At 40.7% G+C, this 24,462-nt stretch overlaps 1 protein-coding gene across 1 annotated transcript; it reads left to right on the forward strand.

The window, feature by feature from the left end:
* The first annotated feature begins 1,827 nt into the window (after window positions 1-1,827).
* On the forward strand, window positions 1,828-24,074 carry tmem229b (transmembrane protein 229B). The gene is made up of 5 exons (XM_079853830.1): window positions 1,828-2,081; window positions 9,291-9,397; window positions 11,783-16,926; window positions 17,017-18,095; window positions 23,618-24,074. The coding sequence occupies exon 3, from the start codon at window positions 11,787-11,789 to the stop codon at window positions 12,360-12,362; it is 576 nt and encodes a 191-aa protein (XP_079709956.1). The 5' UTR covers window positions 1,828-2,081; window positions 9,291-9,397; window positions 11,783-11,786; the 3' UTR covers window positions 12,363-16,926; window positions 17,017-18,095; window positions 23,618-24,074.
* The last annotated feature ends 388 nt before the right edge of the window (window positions 24,075-24,462 follow it).

Here is a 24,462-nt window from a genome sequence, read left to right on the forward strand (position 1 = left end):
ATCCTTTGCTGCCTTTGATATCCCACAATCCTATGCGTTCCATTCGGTGACAGTTGAGCTAGAAAAAGAAAGATGGTGTCTGGAAGTTGCGGTTGGTGGTCAGTTTGTGTGTAAATGTTTGTTTCTGACCAACTTTTTCCACTTCTGATGTCATTTCTAGTGAGAAATTTCTATTATAGTAATTAAATATGTTTAGTTCTCACCAAAGCTTTTTTTCTTTATGCTGTAGATGATTAGCCTAAACTTACGCTGTTTCAAGTCTGTCCGAAATCAGTTTCGTGAGGTGCCTTCGTGCGAAAAAATAAGAATGTAGGCTACTTATTTTGAGTAAGTAATTACTTCATGACTGCTAAAAAGTATGTTCTAGTATGAGTGTGTGTAGTAAGAATGTAATCCACACTACATTTGCCATGTTGACGTTATCATGTGACCTACCAGCGTCAGTTGTGTCACTTCACTGCCATTCATAAATCCTGTCCCGTGGCCTCATGGGATAGTAAAGTATCCATCGTTTGTACACTAAAGAATCTTGCCGAAAGAAGTCATCTGGTACTTTTTGCCTACTATTTTTATGAGTAGGCTACTGTGAATTCGGACATACTTTTGTCACATACTGTTTTTCGCTTACTATATAGTAGAGAAGTATGCGATTTCGGATGTAGCCTGTGTCTTAAGAACCATGACCAACTAGCGATTAGATGGGGCTAATCAGTGTTTTGGGATTTAAATTAGACGAATCTATATGAATTGGGCTGTCTTGAAAAAACAAACAATAAAATGATTAACTTTAAGACTAGTCTAAGCAGTTTATGCAACCGTTCCTCAATACTATACTATAATACTCTATACTATAATACTCAAGAACTATACCTGTGGGTCATTTTACCATATAAACATCATCAAAATGACATTGGGATGAAATTTATTACAACACAAGAATGATGCTGTTAAAAACAGCAGTGAAAAAGTTAATAGTGCCTAGTCGACACTTGACGTGAGTCCGTGTCTCAAAATCTAGCTGCATGCCTAGACAGCAGGTTTGAGCTTCATAAGCACGTTCCATTGGTGCATCTGAGTGTGAAAGCTCAGCTTTTTTTTTAAAACAAACTGGTTGGTAAAATCATACTACCATACTACTACTATAAATATATGGCAGAAATAGTAAGTGTAGGCTAAACAGGTTTTGTGCCTATTTTTACCTCCTTGATGAAGCCGCTACCTGATTGGCTAATCCTAACGCCAGCACCTAATCGTAAATCTACACTGGGGATTAAGGGGGTGAAATAATCTGGCGTGGGTCAGAATTCAGCACAACACCTGCTGTAGAGATAGAACATTTGTGTTTTTCCATATCTCACAATTTGTGAATTGGTTCTTTTCAAAGACACATAATTTCATCATGTGTCTCAGTTCAGTTCATTATTCAATTTATAACAATAGTAAATGACAAACTAAATACAATTTACATTTTACAATGGAAATTATGTTTCTATATATGCTACAATTTACAACTAGGCTATACAAAAAATAATTTACATAACTTGCTTACGTTTTTGCGCGTTTTAAATGCTATTAAAACCATGTCAGTTTCATACAGTAGCCTAGCCTATCTTCAGATAAAATTGCCAAGTCTCTTTCCGCTATTGGTAATTTATCTGTCAAATCCTCGGTTCACTCTGTTCTCGGCTCATTACGAATCTCGATGGTTCTTGACTCAATTGAATCAATGAATGAGAGCCGATTAAATCCCATTCATGGACGAAGTCCAGTATTGTGAACCGATTCAACTAATTCATCACAAAGATCCGACTCAAAAGAACGATTCAATCCGTCGCTACTAGGTAGGCACTAGGCAGCTCACAGTGTTTTGAAACACAGCCGGTGTCTGAGCATGTGCTGTTACTGCTGCAGTGGAGTAAAATATGTCAGTTATCACCGGACAGGAGCGAGAGGAGAGAGAGAGGCGGGTACAAATGCACTCTGAGAGGCAACCGGTGCAACGGTTTTCTGTAAAATTCTATTGTTTTACACCAAAATGAGGCCCGGCTCCTCTAGATCTACAGCGGCGGAAGAATAATACGGTAAGTCTCGCCGGCTTTTTGGTGTTTCAGTAAACCCGTTCGGGTCTCCTGCATGGGTTATCCCACAATGTACTCGAGACAGAGTCAAAGTAAACCGGTACCATTCAGTGCACCTTTCTGAATGTTTTCTCGGGCATCAGCTCGCTGTTTATACGGACTTTTATTATCATCATCATCATCTAAATAGGCGAACGAGGAAGTATGCTGCCATGTCCATCGCTCATTTCATCCTAAACGCACTCATTTGCGTTCAAATCTTTAATTACGAATGAACTTGCTAAAGTTTGACCATTTGCGATGCTGATTCTGCCTATATCGTTTCTTAGTGGTCAGATACGGTATCGATTGTGAACTTTATTTAACGTCATTTTTTAAAACTAGGATAACTAGGAAGTGCAATGCTCCAGATTCCTACTGTGATAAATCGCATAGTTATGTTGTTTCATACAGTGTGATAGTACAGTTGTGTCTGCGCAGCGCTGCAGTGGTCGGTTGTCATGGAGGCCTGCGTTGCGCATCCGAACGGCGCCAGCTGTCACGACTGCGGTATATTCCGTGTCTCTTAAGATAAACCCTCAAATGCTCACATCCCAAACAATTCTTATTAACATATCAGATGCTAAATAAAGCTGCCTCATTCGCATCATATTTGATGACACTTCAGAAATAGACAGTATTTGTGACTAAACACACCAAAGAGTTCAAGTTCTTCACACATATTGGGTCTCTGTCTATAAACAGACCTTTGGCACTGGCACCTCACTTCTCCCCTCCTAGTCAACTACTATACAGCAGGGTAAAGCGTATATAAATATGATACTTGCCCTTTAAGAGGTCGTTCCGGGATAGTTTGGATGGGTCAATATTTACTACGCTGACTCTGTCCTCATATTTCATAGCAGCGCTAAGCTGAAGCCTCACTTACATCAGCAGCGCTGGATCAAAGACATTCAAAGCTGACTTGATTAAAACTGGGGATTTAGTGTTTAGTGTGGCAGATCAGTTCCACTGCACTACATGCAGTTTAACTTGTCCACATCTCAATCTTTCTTCTCTAAATAGCGTTTAAGATGTGTAATTACGGTTGTCATTATTTTTTTCTTCTTGGTGGAATCAAAGTCTTGCCATGTCAGTCTGTTTTAACATCACGGTGGCTTGGTGCAGTCATGTGACTGACCCTCTCTATTAAGGCTCAGAAGTAGTTAATCTCTTGGCACTGGCCCATGTCTGGGACATACTTGTGGTCCTTTCGGGGGTAAGAATTTTGAGCTCTTGGGCTCTTCAAAAAGTATATAACAGGCCCGTCTACAGAGCGGGATTGGGTGGTCCTGATCCAACATGAGCTTGGCTATTAGTGACTCTATCCGTGTCAAATTAACCAAATTTCAGAAACTTCCCTGGCTCAAATTTTTTATTTTTGTCAATATTTTTTTTTATGAAGAAAGACAAACATAAATAATGTTGAAAGCCAAAATATTAAATGTCATGGTCATGGATGTATACTTACTGAATAATCCACTATTTTGTGGAGGGTGGTCAAAATGACAATTTTCACCTGAGATTTTGAAGCCAAATTACAGGAGGGTATAAATTACTTCCATTCGTAGGTCCATTAGTAAAATCTGTTGACTTTACATTATGTGCATTATATGCCAACGGTGACAGTTCAAAAATTGGAATAAGCACTTTTTGTGTTTTTGCCCAAAGTTTGCATGCCTGTAACTCAAGAAGTATTAAAGATCTCTTAATATCCTTTTGGATTCTGGTTAACAAACTTTTCTTTTGTTATCCATATTTGTAAGGCCTGATATGGTTCAATTTCAAAGATATTGGAATCTCAGTGTGGCTCTAAGAGTAAATTGTTAAATTGTACACATTTTCAGTGGTTAAAAACCAAACGTGGGTCACTTTTCTTACAGCTGATACTTTTTTTCTTTCAAAGAGGAACAACTGACGAACAGAATGTTGAAACTACAAATTGTATCTCGTTTATTTCTGTCAAACATTCCTGGGTGCCATAATATTGTTTTTCAGACATTTGCATACCTGTAAAGTTAAAAAGTATTAAATGTATCTCAATATGATTTTAGGTTCTGGATATTAACAAACTAGTCTTTTGAAATCTTAATTTTCAAGGCCCTATGTGGTTCAATCCCATAGATAAGGGGATCTTAATGTGGCTCCATGTTCAATTTTTACCCATTTTCAATGGTCGAAAAAGCGCTTCTGAAGCGCCCAAGAGTTTAAATATGCAGTATTGTAACTACATGTTAACTCATATAGTTCTTATAGATTCTAAAAGAAAAGTTTCATTGGAACATGAATCTAAAATTATATTATAAGATATCTTTAATACTTCATGAGTTACAGTTTTGGCACTCAGAGAGGTATGATAGAGGGAAACGATACATTTCTAGTTTCAGTATTATTTATTCTTCAGACATTCTTCTTTAAACACAATAAGAATCAGCTATTTGAAAAGTTACCCACATTTGGTTTTCGACCACTGAAAATGGTCCACAATTTAAAAAAGGATATTTAGAGATCTTTAATACTTCTTGAGGCATGTAAACTTTGGGCAAAAAAACCCAAGAAGGGCTTTCCCCCATTTATTTTTTAACTGTCACCATTGGCATATAATGCAGCAAAGATAGAAGAAGTCTCAAGATTTTACTAATAGACCTACCAATCACTGTAAAAAATAAAATAGTGATGCTGCCATCTTTTTAAAGTAATTTTTATCCCCCTGTAATCTGGCTCCAAATCTCAGATGAAAATTATCATTTTGACCCCCCTCCAATAATAGTGGATTTCTCAAAAATGATCAAAATCTACATTTTTAGCTGGGAACCTCTGGTTGAGTCGACACGGAAACACCTACATGACTAGGCTATATATATTGGAATCTGAAAATCACAAATCATAATTATTTAGCCACTCCCAATTACTAACAGCTTTCAGCTACTATTTTTATCCATTAGGTTTCGTTTGTGCCTGATTAGGCGCATTAAACACGCTTATGAGTGAAACACAGGTTGAATTGTCCGCCTTATGCTGAAGAATTTAATGAAACTGGTTCTGCCTCCCTCTGAAACATGATCATCACTTAACAGATCTTAGGAGGCTTATCAGCAGCACTGCTCATACCTGATGAGAAGAATGAAGGCTGTGTGTGGCCTGGAGCCAAGGTGCTATCTAGAGTAACTGAGCTGTGTGCGCTATTGATCCATTGCCATTTATATTTGTGCAGAGTGTAGTGAACTCGTGGCAGGAGACCAGAGCTCTCATCAGTCACCTCTAGAAATTGCGGCAGTAAGAATGCATCAGAGCCGGTCATTCCAGTGCGGCAAAGGCAAAGGCAAAGGCAAAGTGATTGTATATTGTCACTGTCATTGATGTGCCATTGTTCTCTTGGGAGGTGTGTGGTTGAAATTGACAAGGAAGGACAGAAACAAACTGGGATAGTGTAGCCTTTATTATGTCTGAAATTTTCATAGTACTCAAATAGGCACTTAAAGGGACAGTTCACCAAAAAAAATGATATTTAGTAAAATGTTCAAGCTGCACATCTATGTGGTGGAAGCAACAACCAGGGGCTGTCACCATAAAAGTAGTCCATATATCCATCCGTGTGTGCTGTAAGTCTTATTAAGTGAATAAGTTATTAAAGTTATTTTAGTATTATTTATACACTTATAATATCATTATAATAACATTTTTAATTCGCTTTTATTTTTATATTTTAATTTTAGTTTGTTTTAGTAATTTTTGTGTTTTTATTTGTTTATTTTTATTTTTATTTTAACCTAGACTTATTTTATTTCAGTTAGTTGCCCAGGCAACATTTCTAAGTACACAGCCGTCCACGTGATGTAAAAGAAAACGGGACTCTTCGGACCAGGCGACCTTCTTTCACTGCTCCAAAGTCCACTTCCGACGCACGCGTGCCTATTGTAGGGGCGTCCGACCGGTGGATGGGGGTCATCATAGGCACTCTGCGGCTACGCAACCCCATACGCAGCAGAGTGCGATGCACTGTGTGTTGTGACACATTCCTCCCATAACCATCATTAAAATTTTGTGTGACTTGTGCCACAGTAGATCGACCTTCTGTTGGCTCAGACCGGACGGGATAGCCTTCATTGCTCTTGTGCATCGATGAGCCTTGGGCACGATGAACATCGATGAACACCCTGTCGCCGGTTTGTGGTTTGTCCCTGCTGACCGGGCGCAACCCACAAGCCTTGCCGTTTCAGAGGTACTTTGACCCAGTCGCCTTGCCATAACAATTTGGCGCTTGTCAAAGTCCCTGGCTTCAGATCTTTATTCCTGTCCATTTCTCCTTCATCCAACATGTTGATTTCGAGAACCGATTGTTTGCTTACCATCTAATCTACCTACAGTAGACTTTAAAATGTGGCCTTGTTAGTAGATGATCAATGATATTCACTTCACCTGTGACTGGTCATATTGTTTTGGCTCATCAGTGTATATTTTAGCTTTATTTAAATTACCGAAAATGGTAATCTCTGTTTTTGGTTCAGTACAAGTTAAGCTTAATCAACAGCACTTGATAAAGTTGATTACCACAAAAAGTAATTTCCACTTCATTTTCTTAAAAAAAAAAAAAGCAAAAATCTGGGTTACAGTGCTGAGGCACTTACAATGGAAGTGAATGGGGTCAATCTGTAAAATTGCATGAGTTCACACTTACATATAATTGAATAGACTAAAGAGTATGCATAGCATGCACGCGTACTGTCCGGAGAAGGGCTCTGAGCTCGGAATGTGGCCCGAACCCAGAGTATTTCCCTTCCCCTCCCCATCCATGACTGGGAGAGGAACAGTTGAGAGTGAGGAGTTTGAGTGGAGGAGGGATGCTGGGTCGTGGGACAGAGGTGAGTTGGCTATTTATAATGGGCCTCCTCGCTCTGATTGTGTAGATTATCTGAACATTCTCCTCTCGAACTTTGTTAATAGAACATAATTAAAATACTCACAATTTCAATTGTGTTACAAGATGTAAACAATATGAGTGTAAAGATGATTTTAGTGGGAAAAAAATCACTAACCTTCTTTGTAGTTATATTAAATTTTCAAACTAAACTTCACAACGCAACAGCAGAAACCCCCAAAAATTGTAAAAAATTATTTAAACCGCTTTGCAGCTGAAACAACAGAAAAATCAATATAAGTGCTTTACGTAAAAGTGAAAGTGACACGACGTGAAGGCCAAGTATGGTAACCCATACTAGGAATTTGTCCTCTGCATTTAACCCGTTCAAGTTAGTGCACACACATTAAGAGCAGTGTGTAGTGAACACACACACACACCCAGAGCAGTGGGCAGCCATTCTTGCTGCAGCGTCCGGGGAGCGATTGGGTGTTGAGTGCTTTCCTCAAGGGCACTTCAGTCTTTTTCTGCCGGTATTGAGAATCGAACCTGCAACCTTCAGGTTACCAGACTGACTAACCACTACTGCCCCCTGCCTTTTTCAAAATAAGCATTACATTTCTGCTTTCAAATCCTCAGAATATCTTCCCCATTCATTTCCATTGTAAGTGCATCACCGTAACCTTTATTTAAAGAAATTTTTTTATTAAAGAAAATAAGGGATAAATAATTGTTTGTGGTAATCAACCTAATGCTGAAACTCTTGTCTATTTATTCAAATTTGGTGCACATTCTTACTGCACATTACATGAACCTTCACTAAAAGACAATTTCTTCAACCAGTTCCTCTTTTTATTGGTTGCACATTATACAATGATTCCCCGTCGGCTTGACAGAACCAATTCTCATCATCCAGCGTCACATAAACCAGCACTTTCAGAAGTGGTTCTGCTTTGATGCTGATCTGTGCAGATGAGCTTGCGTGTCTGTTTAGTATAGTGAAGGCCATGCTGACATCACTGACTGGTCTGTTCAGGTTGCCGAGAAGGTCAATAGAGGTTTGACAGGAGGCGATCAATAGCAATGCTGATTGCAAGGCCAGTAAATGAGGGGGATGGGATACAAACACAACATGTAAACACCATAGCATGCACTGGGCTCTGTATCAGACACTTTTAAATGCCTTTAGGTTGTCCGGATGACTGAGCACTTCTATTGTGGCACAAGAGCTGAGTCTTATCTCAATGCATAGATTAATATTTAATAATGGCCTTTCCATTAGAGTGTATCACCCTTTTAGCAGTGTGCACTGCACTCTCATGGAGTTACGCTGATAAAAACCTTTGGAGTGTTCAAGTATGAAATGCAGTTTTTATCGAGTGTTATTTATAACACCTACAATCTCTCACTTTCTTTTTTGGTTTTAAAAAACACTGGACAAAACAATGTCTATCAAAACAGTATTCTTTAAATGACACTAACAAAAATAGTACAATAAGGATTTCTCAAAACAATAATGTAATCATAAAAAAAAACATATATATTAAGCAGTACAACTGTTTTCAACATTGATATTAATAAGAAATGTTTCTTTGGTAAAAAATTTGGATCATGTGACAGTAAAGACTGGAGTAATGATGCTGTAAATTCAGCGTTGCCATCACAGGAATAAATTACATTTTGAAATGTATTCAAAAAAAAAAAATATATATATATATATATATTTTAATTGTAATAATATTTCACAATGTTATTGTTTTTATCATATTTATGATTAAAGAAAGAGCGTAAGACTTATTTAAGAAAACATTAAAAAATCTTACCAACCCAAATTTTTTGAACGGTAGTGTATGTATAATTATTGTAATGTATAATAATTAATTATATAAATATACTTAGACTACAATCAGGTTCCCTCAAGAATCTCACAAAGGGAAATTTATTCAAATAAAGTTTTATCTCAACAACATGTATTTTCCCTCAACAATGTATGTGAGCCATATTAATAAGACACCTCACCTACTGTATCCATGACTTAATCCTATAGGGCTGTATATTTATCAGTTGTGTATTTTGCCACTGTTGAGGAACTAAGAGCTTTGCTTATAGTAAACTGAAGATTATCTGTCTGGAACAGTTCCACTAAAGGGATAATTTAGACGACTTTACAGCTCAAATAGTACATTTGTATGGAAGAATATACAGCATGTCACAGAAGTTTAGCTTAACTTGTTTTGCACTTGTAAGATAGTACTTCACTCAATTAAACAGGATGTTAATTTTGATGACTTGTTTTTGTTTGTTTTTAATTTCAGTTCATGAGTACCTCGTCAGCATCGGCAGCAGAACTCAGTACCGCTCCTCGTGGACTCTGACAGACGGTGTTGAGTGTGGACATTGAGACTGCCAGACAGCAGGTTGGGTAAAATCTGCAAAAATTACTTGTTTCCCTACATAACCTCTCCATCAAATTTAATCCTCAGTCTAGTTTAGTCACAGTACAGCTTATATTAGTTTTTGTTCTTCAAATTGGCTTAGCAGATATATTTTTAGATGTGATGCTACACTTGTGGTAAAAGTTTGTGTTCGTCCCTGGAGGTCTTAAAACTTAAAGACTTAAAGAGTCACTTGAGTTCCCAGGATGCCCTTGGAGCAAGACACTTAACCTTCATATGCTCCCAGGCAGCTGACTGTCCCTCAATTGGCCTTCTGTTAAGCAGTTTTGGCTGAGAAAAATATCTGCTAAATGGCAAGTAACTAAATTGTAATTGATAGCTCATAATGAGATCACACTCACCTCTAATTCAGTTTTACACACATCTCCAGTAGTTGAATATCAGAAGAGTCATAATTGCCTTAGAATTGACCAGTCATTTAATCTCTACAGTTTCACTCTGATATTATTTGTACACAGATGAGCTGTTTTAAGATCACCATAGGCCCACTGACACATGATACTGTATTTTAAGCTGTTTATAGTGTGTGTGCTTAGCGTGCATGTATTTGCATACTAAGATCAGTCATTATTTTCTATTATGTCCTCAAGTGACCCATGTTCATTTAACTTACATGCGTAAGTTTATATATTATCATCATTAGTATATACTACTACTGAGTTGTCATGCAACATTTGTATTTCCTTGGCTATGTTCGGAATTGTATACTAGCAGTGCACACTACTCTTCTGATTTCTGCAGTATACACTACCGGTCAAAGGTTTGGGGTTAGTAAGATGTTTTTGAAAGATGTCTTTATCACCAAGGCTGCGTTTATTTGATCAAAATACAGTAATATTGGGAAGAAATATTATTACAATTTAAAGTAACAGTTTTTTTATTTTAAAATGTAATTTATTCCTATAAGGGCAACGTTGAATTTTTAGCTGCCATTACTCCAGTCTTCAGTGTCACATGATCCCTTACTAATATGCTGATTTTATGATAGAAAATGTTGATTTAAAAATGTTTAGTGATCAATGTTGAAAACAGTTGTGTTGCTTAATATTTTTGTAGAAACCGTGATACTTTTTTGAGGAATCTTTGATAAATAGAAAGTTCAAAAAAGCATTTATTTGTAATATAAACCTTTTGTAACATTACAAATGTGTCTACAGTATCTTCTGAACAGTTTAATGCTTTCTTGCAGAATAGAAGAGAAAAGAAAAAAGAAATGAAATCTTACTGACCCCAAACTTTTGAACAGTAGTGTAAATTGGCCACCACATGCAGATATTATTGCAGATTCTATTGGCAGAGAATATCCGACTATTTGGTCCAGATTTGCCAACAAAGCACTCTGCTTTAAATACTGTATCCCACTATGTAATGCACTCAGATTGACCTTCCATTTCCATGTGAAAATAAACTGGAAGTAATTTCAGTAAAAAATCTTTAAAAAAAGTTCCGATATAATAACTGGATGTCACTCACTAAATTCCAGAGGTCAAGTTTGGCTTGTTATCATGACCCAACTTTCAGCAGCCAAAAGTTATCTTTCTCTATTGATGGCCAATGATGGCCATTCAAAACTAGCCATGTGTTTTTACACAATAAAATGTTTTGCTAGCAATATATAAATTGGCTATGTTTTGTTTGGTTATAACAGATATTTTATCAGTGGCCATTTTCGGATGGTCCTTTAAAACCTTTAAATATTTGCTTAAAATAATTTAATTTTGCATTATTGTGGTGTCACAAACCAGTCAGTATATTATTTAAAACTATAAATTCAACATATAAATAATAATAATAAATCCAAAATGCACAAAATGCAGTATACTAGTATTTCATTTCGAATATGTGACCCTGGACCACAAAACCAGTCACATGGGTACATTTTTTGAAATTGAGATTCTGAATTCTGAATAAATACGCTTTCCATTATGTAAGGTTTGTTAGGATAGGACAATATTTGGCTGAGATACAACTATTTGAATATCTGGAATCTGAGGGTGCAAAAAAATGGAAACATTGAGAAAATCGCCTTTAAAGTTCTACATTTATGTTCGCGATTGATGCACTCACTCACAAAAATAAATGTTTTATATATTTATGGTAGGAAATTTACAAAATATCTTCATGGAACATGATCTTTACTTAATATCCTAATGATTTTTGGCATAAAAGAAAAATCTATCATTTTGACCCATACAATGTATTGTTGGCTATTGCCACAAATATACCCGTGCGACTTGTGACTGGTTTTGTGATCCAGGGTCACATATAGCCTTTGTTGGAGCGTATGCAGTTTGTAACACACTCTTTTTTAACTTCCTGAACTCTACTAACTCCACACATCAATATAAAAGGAAGATGGCAACCACAGCGACCCCTGAGCCCCTTACTGCCCTCTCTCGGTGGTACCTGTATGCCATCCACGGTTACTTCTGTGAAGTCATGTTCACGGCTGCCTGGGAGTTTGTGGTGAACTGCAACTGGAAGTTTCCCGGCGTGACGAGTGTGTGGGCGCTCTTCATCTACGGAACCTGCATCCTGATCGTAGAGCGCATGTATCTTTGTCTGCGGGACCGCTGCAATGTGCTTCTCCGCTGCATCATTTATACATTGTGGACATATCTGTGGGAGTTTGGCACGGGTTTGCTGCTTCGGCAGTTTAACGCTTGTCCGTGGGACTACTCTGAGTTTAAATATAACTTCATGGGCCTGATCACGGCAGAGTACGCCGTGCCTTGGTTCTGCGCCTCCTTTATCGTTGAGCGCCTAGTGATACGCAACACGCTCCGGTTGTGCTTCGACGAGGCTGTCGGGCCCGGCCAGGCTGAAGAACTGTCGGACAGAGGCGGTGAAGGAAGAGCAGGCAGTGGGAGAAGAGGAAGAGGGGCCAGAGCTGGGGCAACCAGCACAAACGGCTACGTGAAGGGGGATTGATGAGGTTTCCAACACTTCTTCCCCATCTCAAGCCTCCCGTCACCCATGACTCTATCCGCACATATCTTAGTCTCTCTCCCACCTGCTTCCAGGGAGAGAGTCGCTCGGACACAGTTGGTGCAGCTCCAACTGAGACAGTTGCACAACTGTAAGGAACTTTCTGATTTAATATAGATCGTCCAGCTGGCGTTCTTCGTTCACGTGGAGGGATGTTCATTTGCCACCATAGTGCTCAAAATTTATTGTCCTCACTTCGGGCAAGTAGCTATTAATTCAAGTTTTGTCAGTAGGAGTGGTGCCCGGTGGCAAAATGAGAATGAACACTCCACCTCTTCCACTATTCCTCCCAAACCAGTCCATCCACTCCAGACACTCTGGGAGGGGACAAACAAATTGACTTGTGTTTCCTCGTCCAAAAAAACAAAACGCAGACACATAACTTGAAAAGATTTGAAAAGAGTTATATCAATGCTTTTAACAACGCGAGTCCTTTTAGATTATAAACACCGTCCATGATGTATATGTAGTTGGAAATGCAAAAATAACTGTTAGGATAAAAGCTTACCTTTTGAATGTTAGTTTGTGCTATTTATTAATATCTAAAATGTAGTTAAGAAATGATAATATATTAAAAATGTATTGTGTATATATACTGTATAACCTAAAGCAATGCCTTGTACTTGAATTTGGTGTTTTTTTATATTCATCAAAATATTCAGTGCTTGAACGTGCATGAAAGTTGTCTTCCAGGAGATTCGTTTCATTCTGAGACTTATCTTCGATGTTGTGTACAGTTTATTTCCTCCATTTTTTTATTATTATTTTCTCATGGAGATGAACACACAAAGGAGTACTGTATTGTTACATATATAGAGTCCGGGTGCTCAGCACTGAAACCATAAAAACATCACAGTATCCTGTTTTTTTCACTGTGTAGAGAATGGTATTGCGTGTTTATGAACTGGTGCTAGATCCTCATTGAGTCGTGTTGAGGGATCTGACAATGGTCACAATAAAGGCATTAATATGTAGGTTCATTGACCTCAGGTATGTCAACTTTAATTGTCTCTCATATGCCATTGAATAATGGATGAAAATTGAGAAAAATTGTGGCAATTTTTTTAAAATGCCAACATCACCTTGGTATTACCCGCATGGTTACAGTTACAGGTTGTGGATTTGCCAGAAAGTTTTGCTTAACTGTATTGGTTACGTTGTTATTGACCAAACTAAAAATGTATTAAAACCACCTATTTCTGAATGCAAGTCCTGTCAGATTTCCCTTCAATATTATTGGTTATAAAACATTTCTAAAGTGAAAAAGTCTTAGTATTTATTTTAACCTTCACAAAATGTGCAATATAAATATTACATGTTATTTTCATAGCTTTAGTTGTGCATCTGTTGTTTTGAAGTTTATTGTAATGTCACAGCGCTTTGCATGTCTGTCTCTTTGGTGTGTTATATGATTGTCAAATGTATAAATTTTAAATGATTATCAAGTACTGATGAATAGCGCTATTCTGCCCCCTTAAAATTTCACGTTCCTATTTGTAAGCGGTGTGCAGCTTTTGTGTTTCTGCTTTGTTATCACACTCTATACTATAATGTCATTATACAGATCAGTCCCTCATACAAGGACCATTTCAACAGAGGTACAGCAGAAAATGCCATTCCTAAATGCCATGTCTGTCTGTTCACCTCGGTCATGCATTCAGGCAATGACAATTTGATGTTCGGAAACAATGCAATAAGTGCTGTTATTTGAATTTCAATTGAATTTGTGATTTCAAGCTAATAAGAACCTGCAACTCAGACTTTCATACATTTGACAGTTTTCTTTTTCTTTTTTCAGTCAATTAAAACAGTGATGGTTTTACATATAGATTGTCAATGTTGAAAGGCTGTGACAGTGATCCTTCTCATGTAAGTAGAAACAGGACAACTAAAGAGACTGACAGAAGATGGCCTGGAAGATGACCAGTGTGTGGCAGTGTTCTACCTTTGTTGCTGTCCTGAAAAGTCAACTAGTATTAGTTTGTTGGATAGGTGAGTAGTACCAAATGTATGGCAGACCTGACACTAAAGCCAATAAGCATGGGTTACAGCAGGGGTTTTCAATCTTTTCGATTCCACGGACCATCATCATCATCATGTGAGGGACCCCCATCTAAAGATAAAAAAGGCACTTATATATTTTCAAGTATAAAGAATGCACCAAGAGAATTTTAGGCCAAGCAACAAGTGTACAATCAATGTAGGGTGCTTCTCAATCGAAAGGCTGCGTCCTAGTAAGGCTGCATGTCTCGGCTGCTGTATCATCAAGCTCCATCAAAGGACTTCTCAATTTAATGGATCCTTTGAAGGCAGCCTTTGTTTCGCAATAAGCATCCTTCATTCAGCCTGTTTTGAAAGATGCATCAAGTGTATCCTTTGAGTCCTCCAATCACCCACACAATCCTTTCCACACATTCCAATTTAAAAAAAAGAATTAGCAAAAAATTAATTGCATTGAACTTTTCCACACACACACAAAAGATAGTAGATTTTGTTGTAAATTAATCACATAATGCTTAACTGTGCGTAATGTAAAGATTGTTGTCATTTCCTGTATTGCAGTTATCATAAAGGTTTTTAATACAAAGTTTTTTTCAGATTATGATTTTACTAGTATTTTGGCGTTGTGACCGTGGGGGCACTTACTAAACATTAAGCCTCCAAATGACTGGATGGACACACCCTCACTAGATTGGTCTGGCCTTTCTTTTTGAGACGCACCAGAACACTCAATCATAGACATGATAAATAAGTATGTATTATGTCTATGCACTCAACGGCTAGCCTCTAATATCCATGCTCTGTGAGCGTCTCACCAGAAGATGGCGTCCGAGTTCACACACTCGTTTTCATGCCCTCATTCAGTGGGCTATTAGTGCAGTAATGTATGGAATAGTGAATGTGTATAGGGGGCAATTTTGGGTACAACAAGAGAAGTGCTGTCTCTGACTCCATTTTGCTGGTGTGAATCATTCAACTGAGTCGTTCACGATTCACGACAAAACAAGTAAGTATTAGAAGTTACATGATGTGACTATAGCCTACCTCGTTCAGTGCCGCACGAGTCAGGCTGACTCCAAAAAGCGACTCGTTCAGGGAATGGTGCGTATCGCAATAAACTGAAGTGCTCCTTCACAGCCCCTTCTATGCTTTATAAATGAAATTGGCTAGTGGTCGTCTTCTGAGGGCAGGTAATCAAACGCCTCAGATGGAGGCCTTCGGACCCTTAATGTGGACGGGAGGGGAACGCCTGCTCTGTATTCACCGAAGAAAATTATTAACTGATACTTGAAAGATGTCTACCTGAAAATTTCCCATATTCGTAGTAGGCTAGTAGCCTACCACAAAATCTTGCAAATTATACTATTGTGACGAGGTCTCAGATTTTAGCTTTTGTTGGGCTGCACTGAGATGTTAAGTGAACATGCTGACGCTTCTCGAATCTGTTAAAACTCCATCGGCGAAGGACTTTATTATTATTTTTTATCAGCGGTTATCTAATCTGTGCACTGAAATAGTTGTCTATAAATGTGATGCTGTCACTTGATCGCTAGATGGCGTCGCACCACCACAATAACCTGGATTTTGGAGCCTTTACCAACAAGTTGAGGGTAATTGCTTCTGCTAACCTACCTCAGTTTCTTCAGCTGTTGTTACAAGTATAAAAATCATTATACAATAATCTCATAAGAACCTTTTTGTCTTTTTCTTTTGTTCTTTAAGGTTTATTTTGATGACAGGTATGATACCAAGTTATTATTATTGTATAGTAGCCACCATAAATGTAGTATAGGCTACCATAATCATACACTTTTGCAGTTTCATTAAGGATTTTTTTTCAGGGTATGTGGTATGTTTTGTTGTCTTTCAGAGAATATGATATCTTTAGGCTGTGTATAGTTCTGTGTTAGACTGGTCACACCTCAAATCCACGTCAGCTTGTATAACCTACAATGGTTTGAATCTGCAGTTTATTATATGAACATGATATCTTAGTTAATTTAGCCGGTTTTGCTTTCTATCCAAATACTAGAGACTTTAGGCCAGATTATACAACTATGATTGTTTGTTTTTTTCTTCTTTCAATATTCATTTCAGAACTTCGGAAAATTTACCAGCTCATTTAGCTTCAGACATTTACATTTGATTGCATGCTGTCACTTAATCCTCACAATTTATTTTAATCCAAGTGTCACCATATATCATTGAAGCTTTTCAACCTATGCACTCTCTTTCTTATCTCTAGTTTCCTGCCCTTTTTGTAGACTGTCAAAAATCCCTTGCGGCTATCTAAGGCGATTATGTCACCACAAATCCTTCATTTGCGATTTGGTAACTCTTCTCTCATCTCCTTTGATTGCAGTGACAGTTCGCCTATGAGCTCACCTGACTGCGGTGGGTGTGGTCTGCTTAAAAAAAACCACCCAGGCTCCGCCTCCAGCAGCGACGCAGCCAATCATATGTCAACACTCCAAATATGGACAGGTCCTAACCCTTTAAGGGGCAGGTGAAACATAAATAGCCTTTATTTCCTCCCAACGTGTGTGTAGAGTCTCTCTGTCTGATTTCTGTGCTCTTTTTTCTTAATCCATTCCAGCTTAATGAAGCAGCAAAGCGGCCCACAATCGGAGACTCCAGCTCAAACAGCTCCAGGAGGTTGGGTTGGGAAGGGGGGATGTTAAATGAAGTGTGTTGCATGGGAACCGAGTGTGTGGGGTGGGCTATCACTACAGTATTCTTTAAACATGTCAGTCATCAAAGCTGTCGGAGAGCGGTGGAGCAGACGATGGCTTCATGCTGCATTTGAGGGGTGTGTCTAGAGCAGCCCATGTTGAATAGATCTGAGTGTCAAGGCTCGGATCCATTAATAAAGCAGGTTTAAAATGGAGAAAGACCATATAAAACATTCAATGGGAGGAAACCTGCTTTACAACTGGGCTCATGTTATGTGAGTTATTAGAGATGCAGAGTGGTATAGTGACCGTAGAAAAACTGGCTTGGTTTGAGACACTTCTCGCCTGTTTTTAAGTCATTTTAAAGGTATAGTTCACCCAAAAAGAAAATTCTGTCATTAGCTCATCCTCAAGTTGTTTCAAACCTCTATGAATTTATTTCTTCTGCAGACCACAAAAGAAGATATTTTGAAGAATGTCGGCAATTAAACAGTTGATGGGCCCCATTGACTTCCATAGTATTTTTTTAGTAAGTCACTACAGTCAACTGTATAATTACTGACATTCTTCTGTGTTCTGCAGAAGAAAGAAAGTTATACAGGTTTGGAACAACTTGAGGGTGAGTAAATGACAGAATTAAAATTTTTGGGTGAACTATCCCTTTAACAAAAGACTAGTAGAGCAACTACATGTAGGCCTACTTATTTTCGCCTTGCATAATGGAACTGCTTTGTAAACCAGTTTTTTACCATGACATGTGGTACACAGTGATGGTAATGACAGTTTATAAACTGGCCAATCAGATTATTATGCACTTAGAGATAGAAAAGTTATTTAGAATATTACAACACATCATAAATCATGTTAATTTGTCATCGCTTTAAACTGTATATTAGTTAATATTTGGTAGTTAATATGATAGTTTACACCAAAATAACCACCATCATGTCATTTCAAACCTGTATGACTTACTGTCTTAAAGAAGATATTGTGTTATATGTTTGTGTAATGGTCTTGTCTCCAGAGCGCATTTTCATCCTGGCCAGTAGGGGTCGCTCTTCTTGAGCTCTCCATATCATGCTCCCTCCAGAACTGTGGATGGCGCTTGACTATAATTGATACTAGACTCTCCGCTCCTGAAGGAGGCGCCATTACCCCTAACCATGTATTAAATCCTTCTCATCAATCCTGATTTCCCACACCTGTGTTTGACCCTTTATAAGTCTGTTTGTTCCCTGTCACTGTGTTCAGTCTTGAGCCATTCATCCAGTGTATCCTGCTGCCTGTCTTCGAGTTAAGTGTATCTCTTGTTGTATATTTTGGACCCTCGTGTCTGTTTTTGTTTTCTCTGTTTAATGGAAGCTCGGCTCTCCTAGTTTATTTGTATTTTGTATCTTTTGTTTCTCAAGTAAAGTTTACTTTTATTTTTGAAGACTCAAGTCTCCTGGCTCTTTTGATATTCTGCAATTGGGTTTAACTAATGGGGATTTAGCTCAGTGAGTAACCACTCACACTTAGAGCACCAGAGACCCCGGTTCTATCCCCACCAAGGGCAACTTCTTACAGCAAGACTGAACCATGGAAACAAGCCCAGCAGAAGAGTCTTCACCAACCACTAATGTTGAGCGCATCCTGACTGCACTCTCCGAGCAAGCCACAACTATTCAGCGACATGATCAGGCTCTGTCTGAGATTCTCCATCTTCTGAACCGCCAGTCACAAACTTCTTCACCCCAGGAACCCCAACTTTCTCCTGGCCCTCCATCCACACTGACTTTTTCTACTGAGCCAAGATTACCAGCCCCAGAGCGGTTCGACGGCACCCCTGAGAGATGCAGAGGATTTATAACCCAGTGTACTCTGGCCTTTCAACTTCAACCCAGCAGTTTTCCCACTGAGAACAGTAAGGTGGCCTACATTATCACCCTCCTCACGGGCAAGGCGCTCGACTGGGCCTCAGCTTTGTGGGACCAGATGTCTCCTCTTACCATAAACAGTCAACACTTCATTGAGGAGATGAAAAGAGTGTTTCAACATCCAGGCAGTAGGGGAGATGTGGATCAACGCCTGTTGAATCTCTCTCAAGGAACCCGGAGTGCGGCTGAGTTTGCCATAGAGTTTCGTACTCTCGCAACAGAGAGTGGCTGGGATCAACGAGCCCTAAGAGCGACCTTTCACCATGCTTTGTCCCCCAAACTTAAGGATGAGTTAGCATTCCGAGACCCCGCTCCTGATCTGGAGTCCCTCATTGATGTGGCCATCCGGGTCGACCATCGCCTCAGAGAACGCCAGCAGGAGCGACAGCGGGAGACCAGCTTACTTGAGCCCGCCAAACCTGTTCAATTGTCTCTTCCCCCAAGTGACCTAGAGGAGCCTATGCAGCTGGGGGGAACCCGGATATCCCAAGCCGAACGCAATCGAAGGATTAAAGAGAGATGCTGCCTCTACTGTGGTAAGCCAGGCCATTTTCGCATGGACTGTCCTGAGCTGTCGGGAAAAGCCAAGTCTCGTCCTGGAGTAGGGAGGCCGGGACGAGAATAGGAATCATCCCCTGCTCTGTGACCTCGGGCTTGATGATCCAGGCCACTATCACTCAGGGCCAGCGACACCATCAAATATGTGCCTTTGTTGACTCAGGGGCCTCCGGGAGTTTTATGGACATTGAGATGGCCCAGAGTCTTGCTATTTACCCTATGACTCTCCTAGACCCCCTTAACATTACAGCAGTTGACGGCAGTCCGTTGGGGTCAGGTCGGGTCACTCAGTGCACTCCGTCTCTTCAGCTACAAGTGGGGGACCACCAGGAATGGGTACAGTTTTTCTTAATTCATACCCCTAAACTCCCTGTAATCCTCGGTTTCCCTTGGTTGACTGCTCACAACCCACATATTGACTGGTCCCGAGGAGTCGTCAAAGAGTGGGGAACCAACTGCCAGGTCTCTAGTACTGCTTTCTGCTGTTCCTCTGAGCTACTTAAGACTTTCCAAGAACCCTTGCCAGCCAACCCCAAGAACAACTCCCTCTTTACAGTTAAAGCTCCGTCCGCTGAGATCATGGCCGTTCCCAGGATGGAACCTGTCACTACCAAGTTCCCACTTCATCCTCCCAATCCACCCCAAGTTCCCCCAGAGTATACAGACCTCCTTGAAGTTTTTAGTAAAGTCCAAGCTGCCACATTACCTCCCCACAGATCGTATGACTGCGCTATTGAACTTATGCCAGGAACTTGCCCACCCCGTGGAAGACTCTACTCCCTGTCGGGCCCAGAGAGATTAGCTATGGACAAGTACCTTAAGGAAGCCCTGGATAGTGGGTTCATTCGTCCCTCCACATCACCGGCAGGAGCCGGTTTCTTCTTTGTTGAAAAGAAGGATGGTAGTCTCCGACCCTGTATCGATTATCGGGGCTTAAATAACATCACCATCAAGAATCGTTACCCCCTCCCACTTATGACCACGGCTTTTGAGATCCTGCAGGGGGCCACCATCTTTACCAAACTGGACCTTCGAAATGCATACCATCTGGTCAGGATCCGGGAGGGGGATGAATGGAAGACGGCTTTTAATACCCCAACAGGCCACTATGAATACCAGGTAATGCCATTCGGCCTAGTTAACGCTCCAGCTGTCTTCCAGGCTTTTATTAATGATGTGCTCAGAGAGATGCTTAATACTTTTGTGTTTGTTTATTTGGATGATATTCTGATATTCTCCCGCAACCTCGAAGATCATGTTCAGCATGTCAGACAGGTCCTTGCCCAGCTGTTGAAGCACAAGCTCTTCGTTAAGCTGGAGAAGAGCGAGTTTCATGTCCCAGCTGTCTCATTCCTTGGCTTCTGTGTGTCAAATGGTAGCCTCCAGATGGATCCTGGCAAGGTCCGGGCAGTCTTGGACTGGCCCCAACCTACTTCAGTCAAACAGGTACAGCGCTTTCTGGGGTTCTCCAATTTCTATAGGAGGTTCATAAGAAATTTTAGTTCTGTTTCAGAGCCTCTCTCCTCACTTACAAAGAAGTCAAACAGGCCATTTATATGGACCAGTGGAGCTAACCATGCCTTCAACACACTGAAACAACGCTTCACATCTGCTCCCATCCTAATACTACCAGACCCTGAGTTGCCTTTTGTGCTGGAAGTGGATGCCTCAGATGTGGGGGTAGGAGCTGTTTTGTCACAGAAAAGTAAGAGCAATCACAAACTTCACCCCTGTGCCTTTTTCTCTCGCCGGCTTACTCCTCCTCAGAGAAATTATGACATTGGGAACCGAGAATTGCTGGCCGTTAAGATGGCGCTGGAGGAGTGGAGGCACTGGCTGGAGGGGGCCAAACATCCTTTCCTCATCTGGACGGACCATCGAAATCTCACCTACATCCGGGACGCTAAGAGGTTGAACTCACGACAGGCCCGTTGGGCCCTCTTTTTTAACCGATTCAATTTCATCCTCTCTTATCGCCCAGGTTCTAAAAATCTCAAGCCAGATGCACTATCGAGGCAGTTTGAACCACCTGAAAGGGAATCCTGTCCAGAAACCATCCTCCCTACATCCAGGGTGGTAGCCCCCATACAGTGGGATATAGAGACAGCCGTCAAGAGAGCCCAACAGCAACAGCCTGATCCAGGTAATGGCCCAGCTGGGCGTCTCTTTGTCCCTAATCGTATGCGCTCTGAGGTCTTGCAGTGGGCACACGCTTCCCTCCCCTCTGGACACCCGGGAACCACTAGAACCTGCAAGCTGATCCAAAGGAAGTTCTGGTGGCCCAAGTTACAGAGAGATGTTTGGGCCTTTGTCTCTGCCTGCTCCGTGTGCGCACAGAACAAGGAGCCAAGGACCCGCCCTCAAGGTTTGCTGCACCCACTGCCTATCCCAAGACGACCCTGGTCTCACATCTCCCTGGATTTCGTCACAGGCTTGCCCCGTTCTCAGGGAAACACGGTAATTCTGGTGGTTGTGGACAGATTTTCTAAGACTTGTCACCTCTTACCCTTACCCAAGCTCCCCACAGCCAACCAGACTGCAGAAATAATGATGAAACACGTGTTCAGAATTCATGGCTTTCCCCAGGATATGGTTTCTGACCGGGGGCCACAGTTTACGTCCCGGTTCTGGAAGGCGTTTGGTCAGCTCATCGGGTCTTCTATCAGCTTGTCCTCTGGCTTCCACCCCCAGTCCAATGGCCAAACTGAGAGGGTAAATCAGGAGATTGAGAAGACTTTGAGGTGTCTGGTTGCTGATAACCAATCCACTTGGAGCTCTCGACTTATGTGGGCTGAGTTTGCTCATAATACCCTGTACCATTCCTCTTTAGGCATGTCCCCCTTTGAGTGTCTGTATGGTTTCCCTCCCCCTCTATTTCCTGGACAGGAGCCAGAGCTTGAGGTCCCAGCCGCCACACAGCTAGTGCGCCGGTGTCGACGTTCCTGGCAGAGGGCTCGTGCTGCTCTAGTTAAGGCAGCTCGACAACAACGGAGGCAGGCTAACAAACGCCGGAGGGCAGGACCCACGTTCCGCCCTGGACAAAGAGTGTGGCTCTCTACTCGAGATCTTCCCCTACGGGTGGAATCCCGTAAGCTGGCTCCACGATACATCGGCCCCTTTAAGATCCTCAGAAAGATTAACCCGGTTTCCTTTCGACTCATTCTGCCCAGGTCTATGAAGATTCACCCCACTTTCCATGTTTCTCGATTAAAACCAGTTGTTTGTTCCACTTTGTCTCCAGCCAGGAAGTCTGCCCCAGCTCCCCGCATGATTGATGGACAGCCAGCTTACACGGTCCGCAGGCTGCTGAATTGCCGCCAGATACGCGGAAGGGTGCAATACTTGGTAGACTGGGAGGGTTATGGCCCGGAGGAGCGGACCTGGGTTCCAGCTCGGGATATCTTGGATCCGGCTCTCATCTCAGAGTTTCACCAAGCCCAAAGAGACCATCTAGGGAACGTCAGGAGCCGTTCTTAGGGGATGGGCTCCTGTAATGGTCTTGTCTCCAGAGCGCATTTTCATCCTGGCCAGTAGGGGTCGCTCTTCTTGAGCTCTCCATATCATGCTCCCTCCAGAACTGTGGATGGCGCTTGACTATAATTGATACTAGACTCTCCGCTCCTGAAGGAGGCGCCATTACCCCTAACCATGTATTAAATCCTTCTCATCAATCCTGATTTCCCACACCTGTGTTTGACCCTTTATAAGTCTGTTTGTTCCCTGTCACTGTGTTCAGTCTTGAGCCATTCATCCAGTGTATCCTGCTGCCTGTCTTCGAGTTAAGTGTATCTCTTGTTGTATATTTTGGACCCTCGTGTCTGTTTTTGTTTTCTCTGTTTAATGGAAGCTCGGCTCTCCTAGTTTATTTGTATTTTGTATCTTTTGTTTCTCAAGTAAAGTTTACTTTTATTTTTGAAGACTCAAGTCTCCTGGCTCTTTTGATATTCTGCAATTGGGTTTAACTAATGGGGATTTAGCTCAGTGAGTAACCACTCACACTTAGAGCACCAGAGACCCCGGTTCTATCCCCACCAAGGGCAACTTCTTACAGCTTGTTTGACCTTACAATGTTGTTTGAACACCACTGACTTATAACACCACTGACTAAAAAATATATCAGAATTATGTATCCTCTCTACACGACAGTGAAAAATAGTGATGTTATGGTTTGTACATTGGATGTACATAGGCTTTTCATTGTGAAAAAACTGTTCGTGCCAACTAAATCTCCTGAAATAACGTTTTTACGTTGTTTAACATTTTAGTGAATTCATGACAAATTCATACATGCCGATTTATAATAATCAGATTCATAAAGGTCCACCCATAAAACTAACCAGTGGGGCGCAAGCAGATTGTATGGAAACGTATAAAATAGATTAATAAAAAAGAGACACCAAATGTAAAATTACAAATTGCCATGAGATTGTGTTTGTTCATTCTGCGTATGAAATTCACATTGTACACCCTTGCCAATAGAGTTCTCTGGAGCCAGGCTTCATAACCCAGGGTTAAATGCTGCTTAACCCAGAGTGTAAATGTGGCCTTAACATGGGATTTAAAAAGATTGTATCTAAGGGTTGAGTGTATTGTGCGCTATATGTGGGTGATTATTTTAATATTCTACTGCAAACCTCCATTTTTATGGTTTCTTCAGTTTTTTTCTCCACATGAAGCCCAAATCATCCGCCAATAATGTCATTTTCAAAAGCCAAAACAAACAGCCACCTGTAGGAGTGCTTATGACAGTTTTTTAAACGGTGGACAGCTGTACCTCTCACTCTGGCTTGTCGCTATTATGTAAACGGCCATCGCTTATCTCCCACTCAGCTTTGCATAACGTTACACAGAGGTTTCCCACACTGCTTTGCATTTTTACCAGGGTATTTGAGCAGC

The sequence above is a fragment of the Squalius cephalus genome (genome assembly GCF_949319135.1).
Source record: "Squalius cephalus genome assembly, chromosome: 20".
NCBI classification, from domain to species: Eukaryota; Metazoa; Chordata; class Actinopteri; order Cypriniformes; family Leuciscidae; genus Squalius; species Squalius cephalus.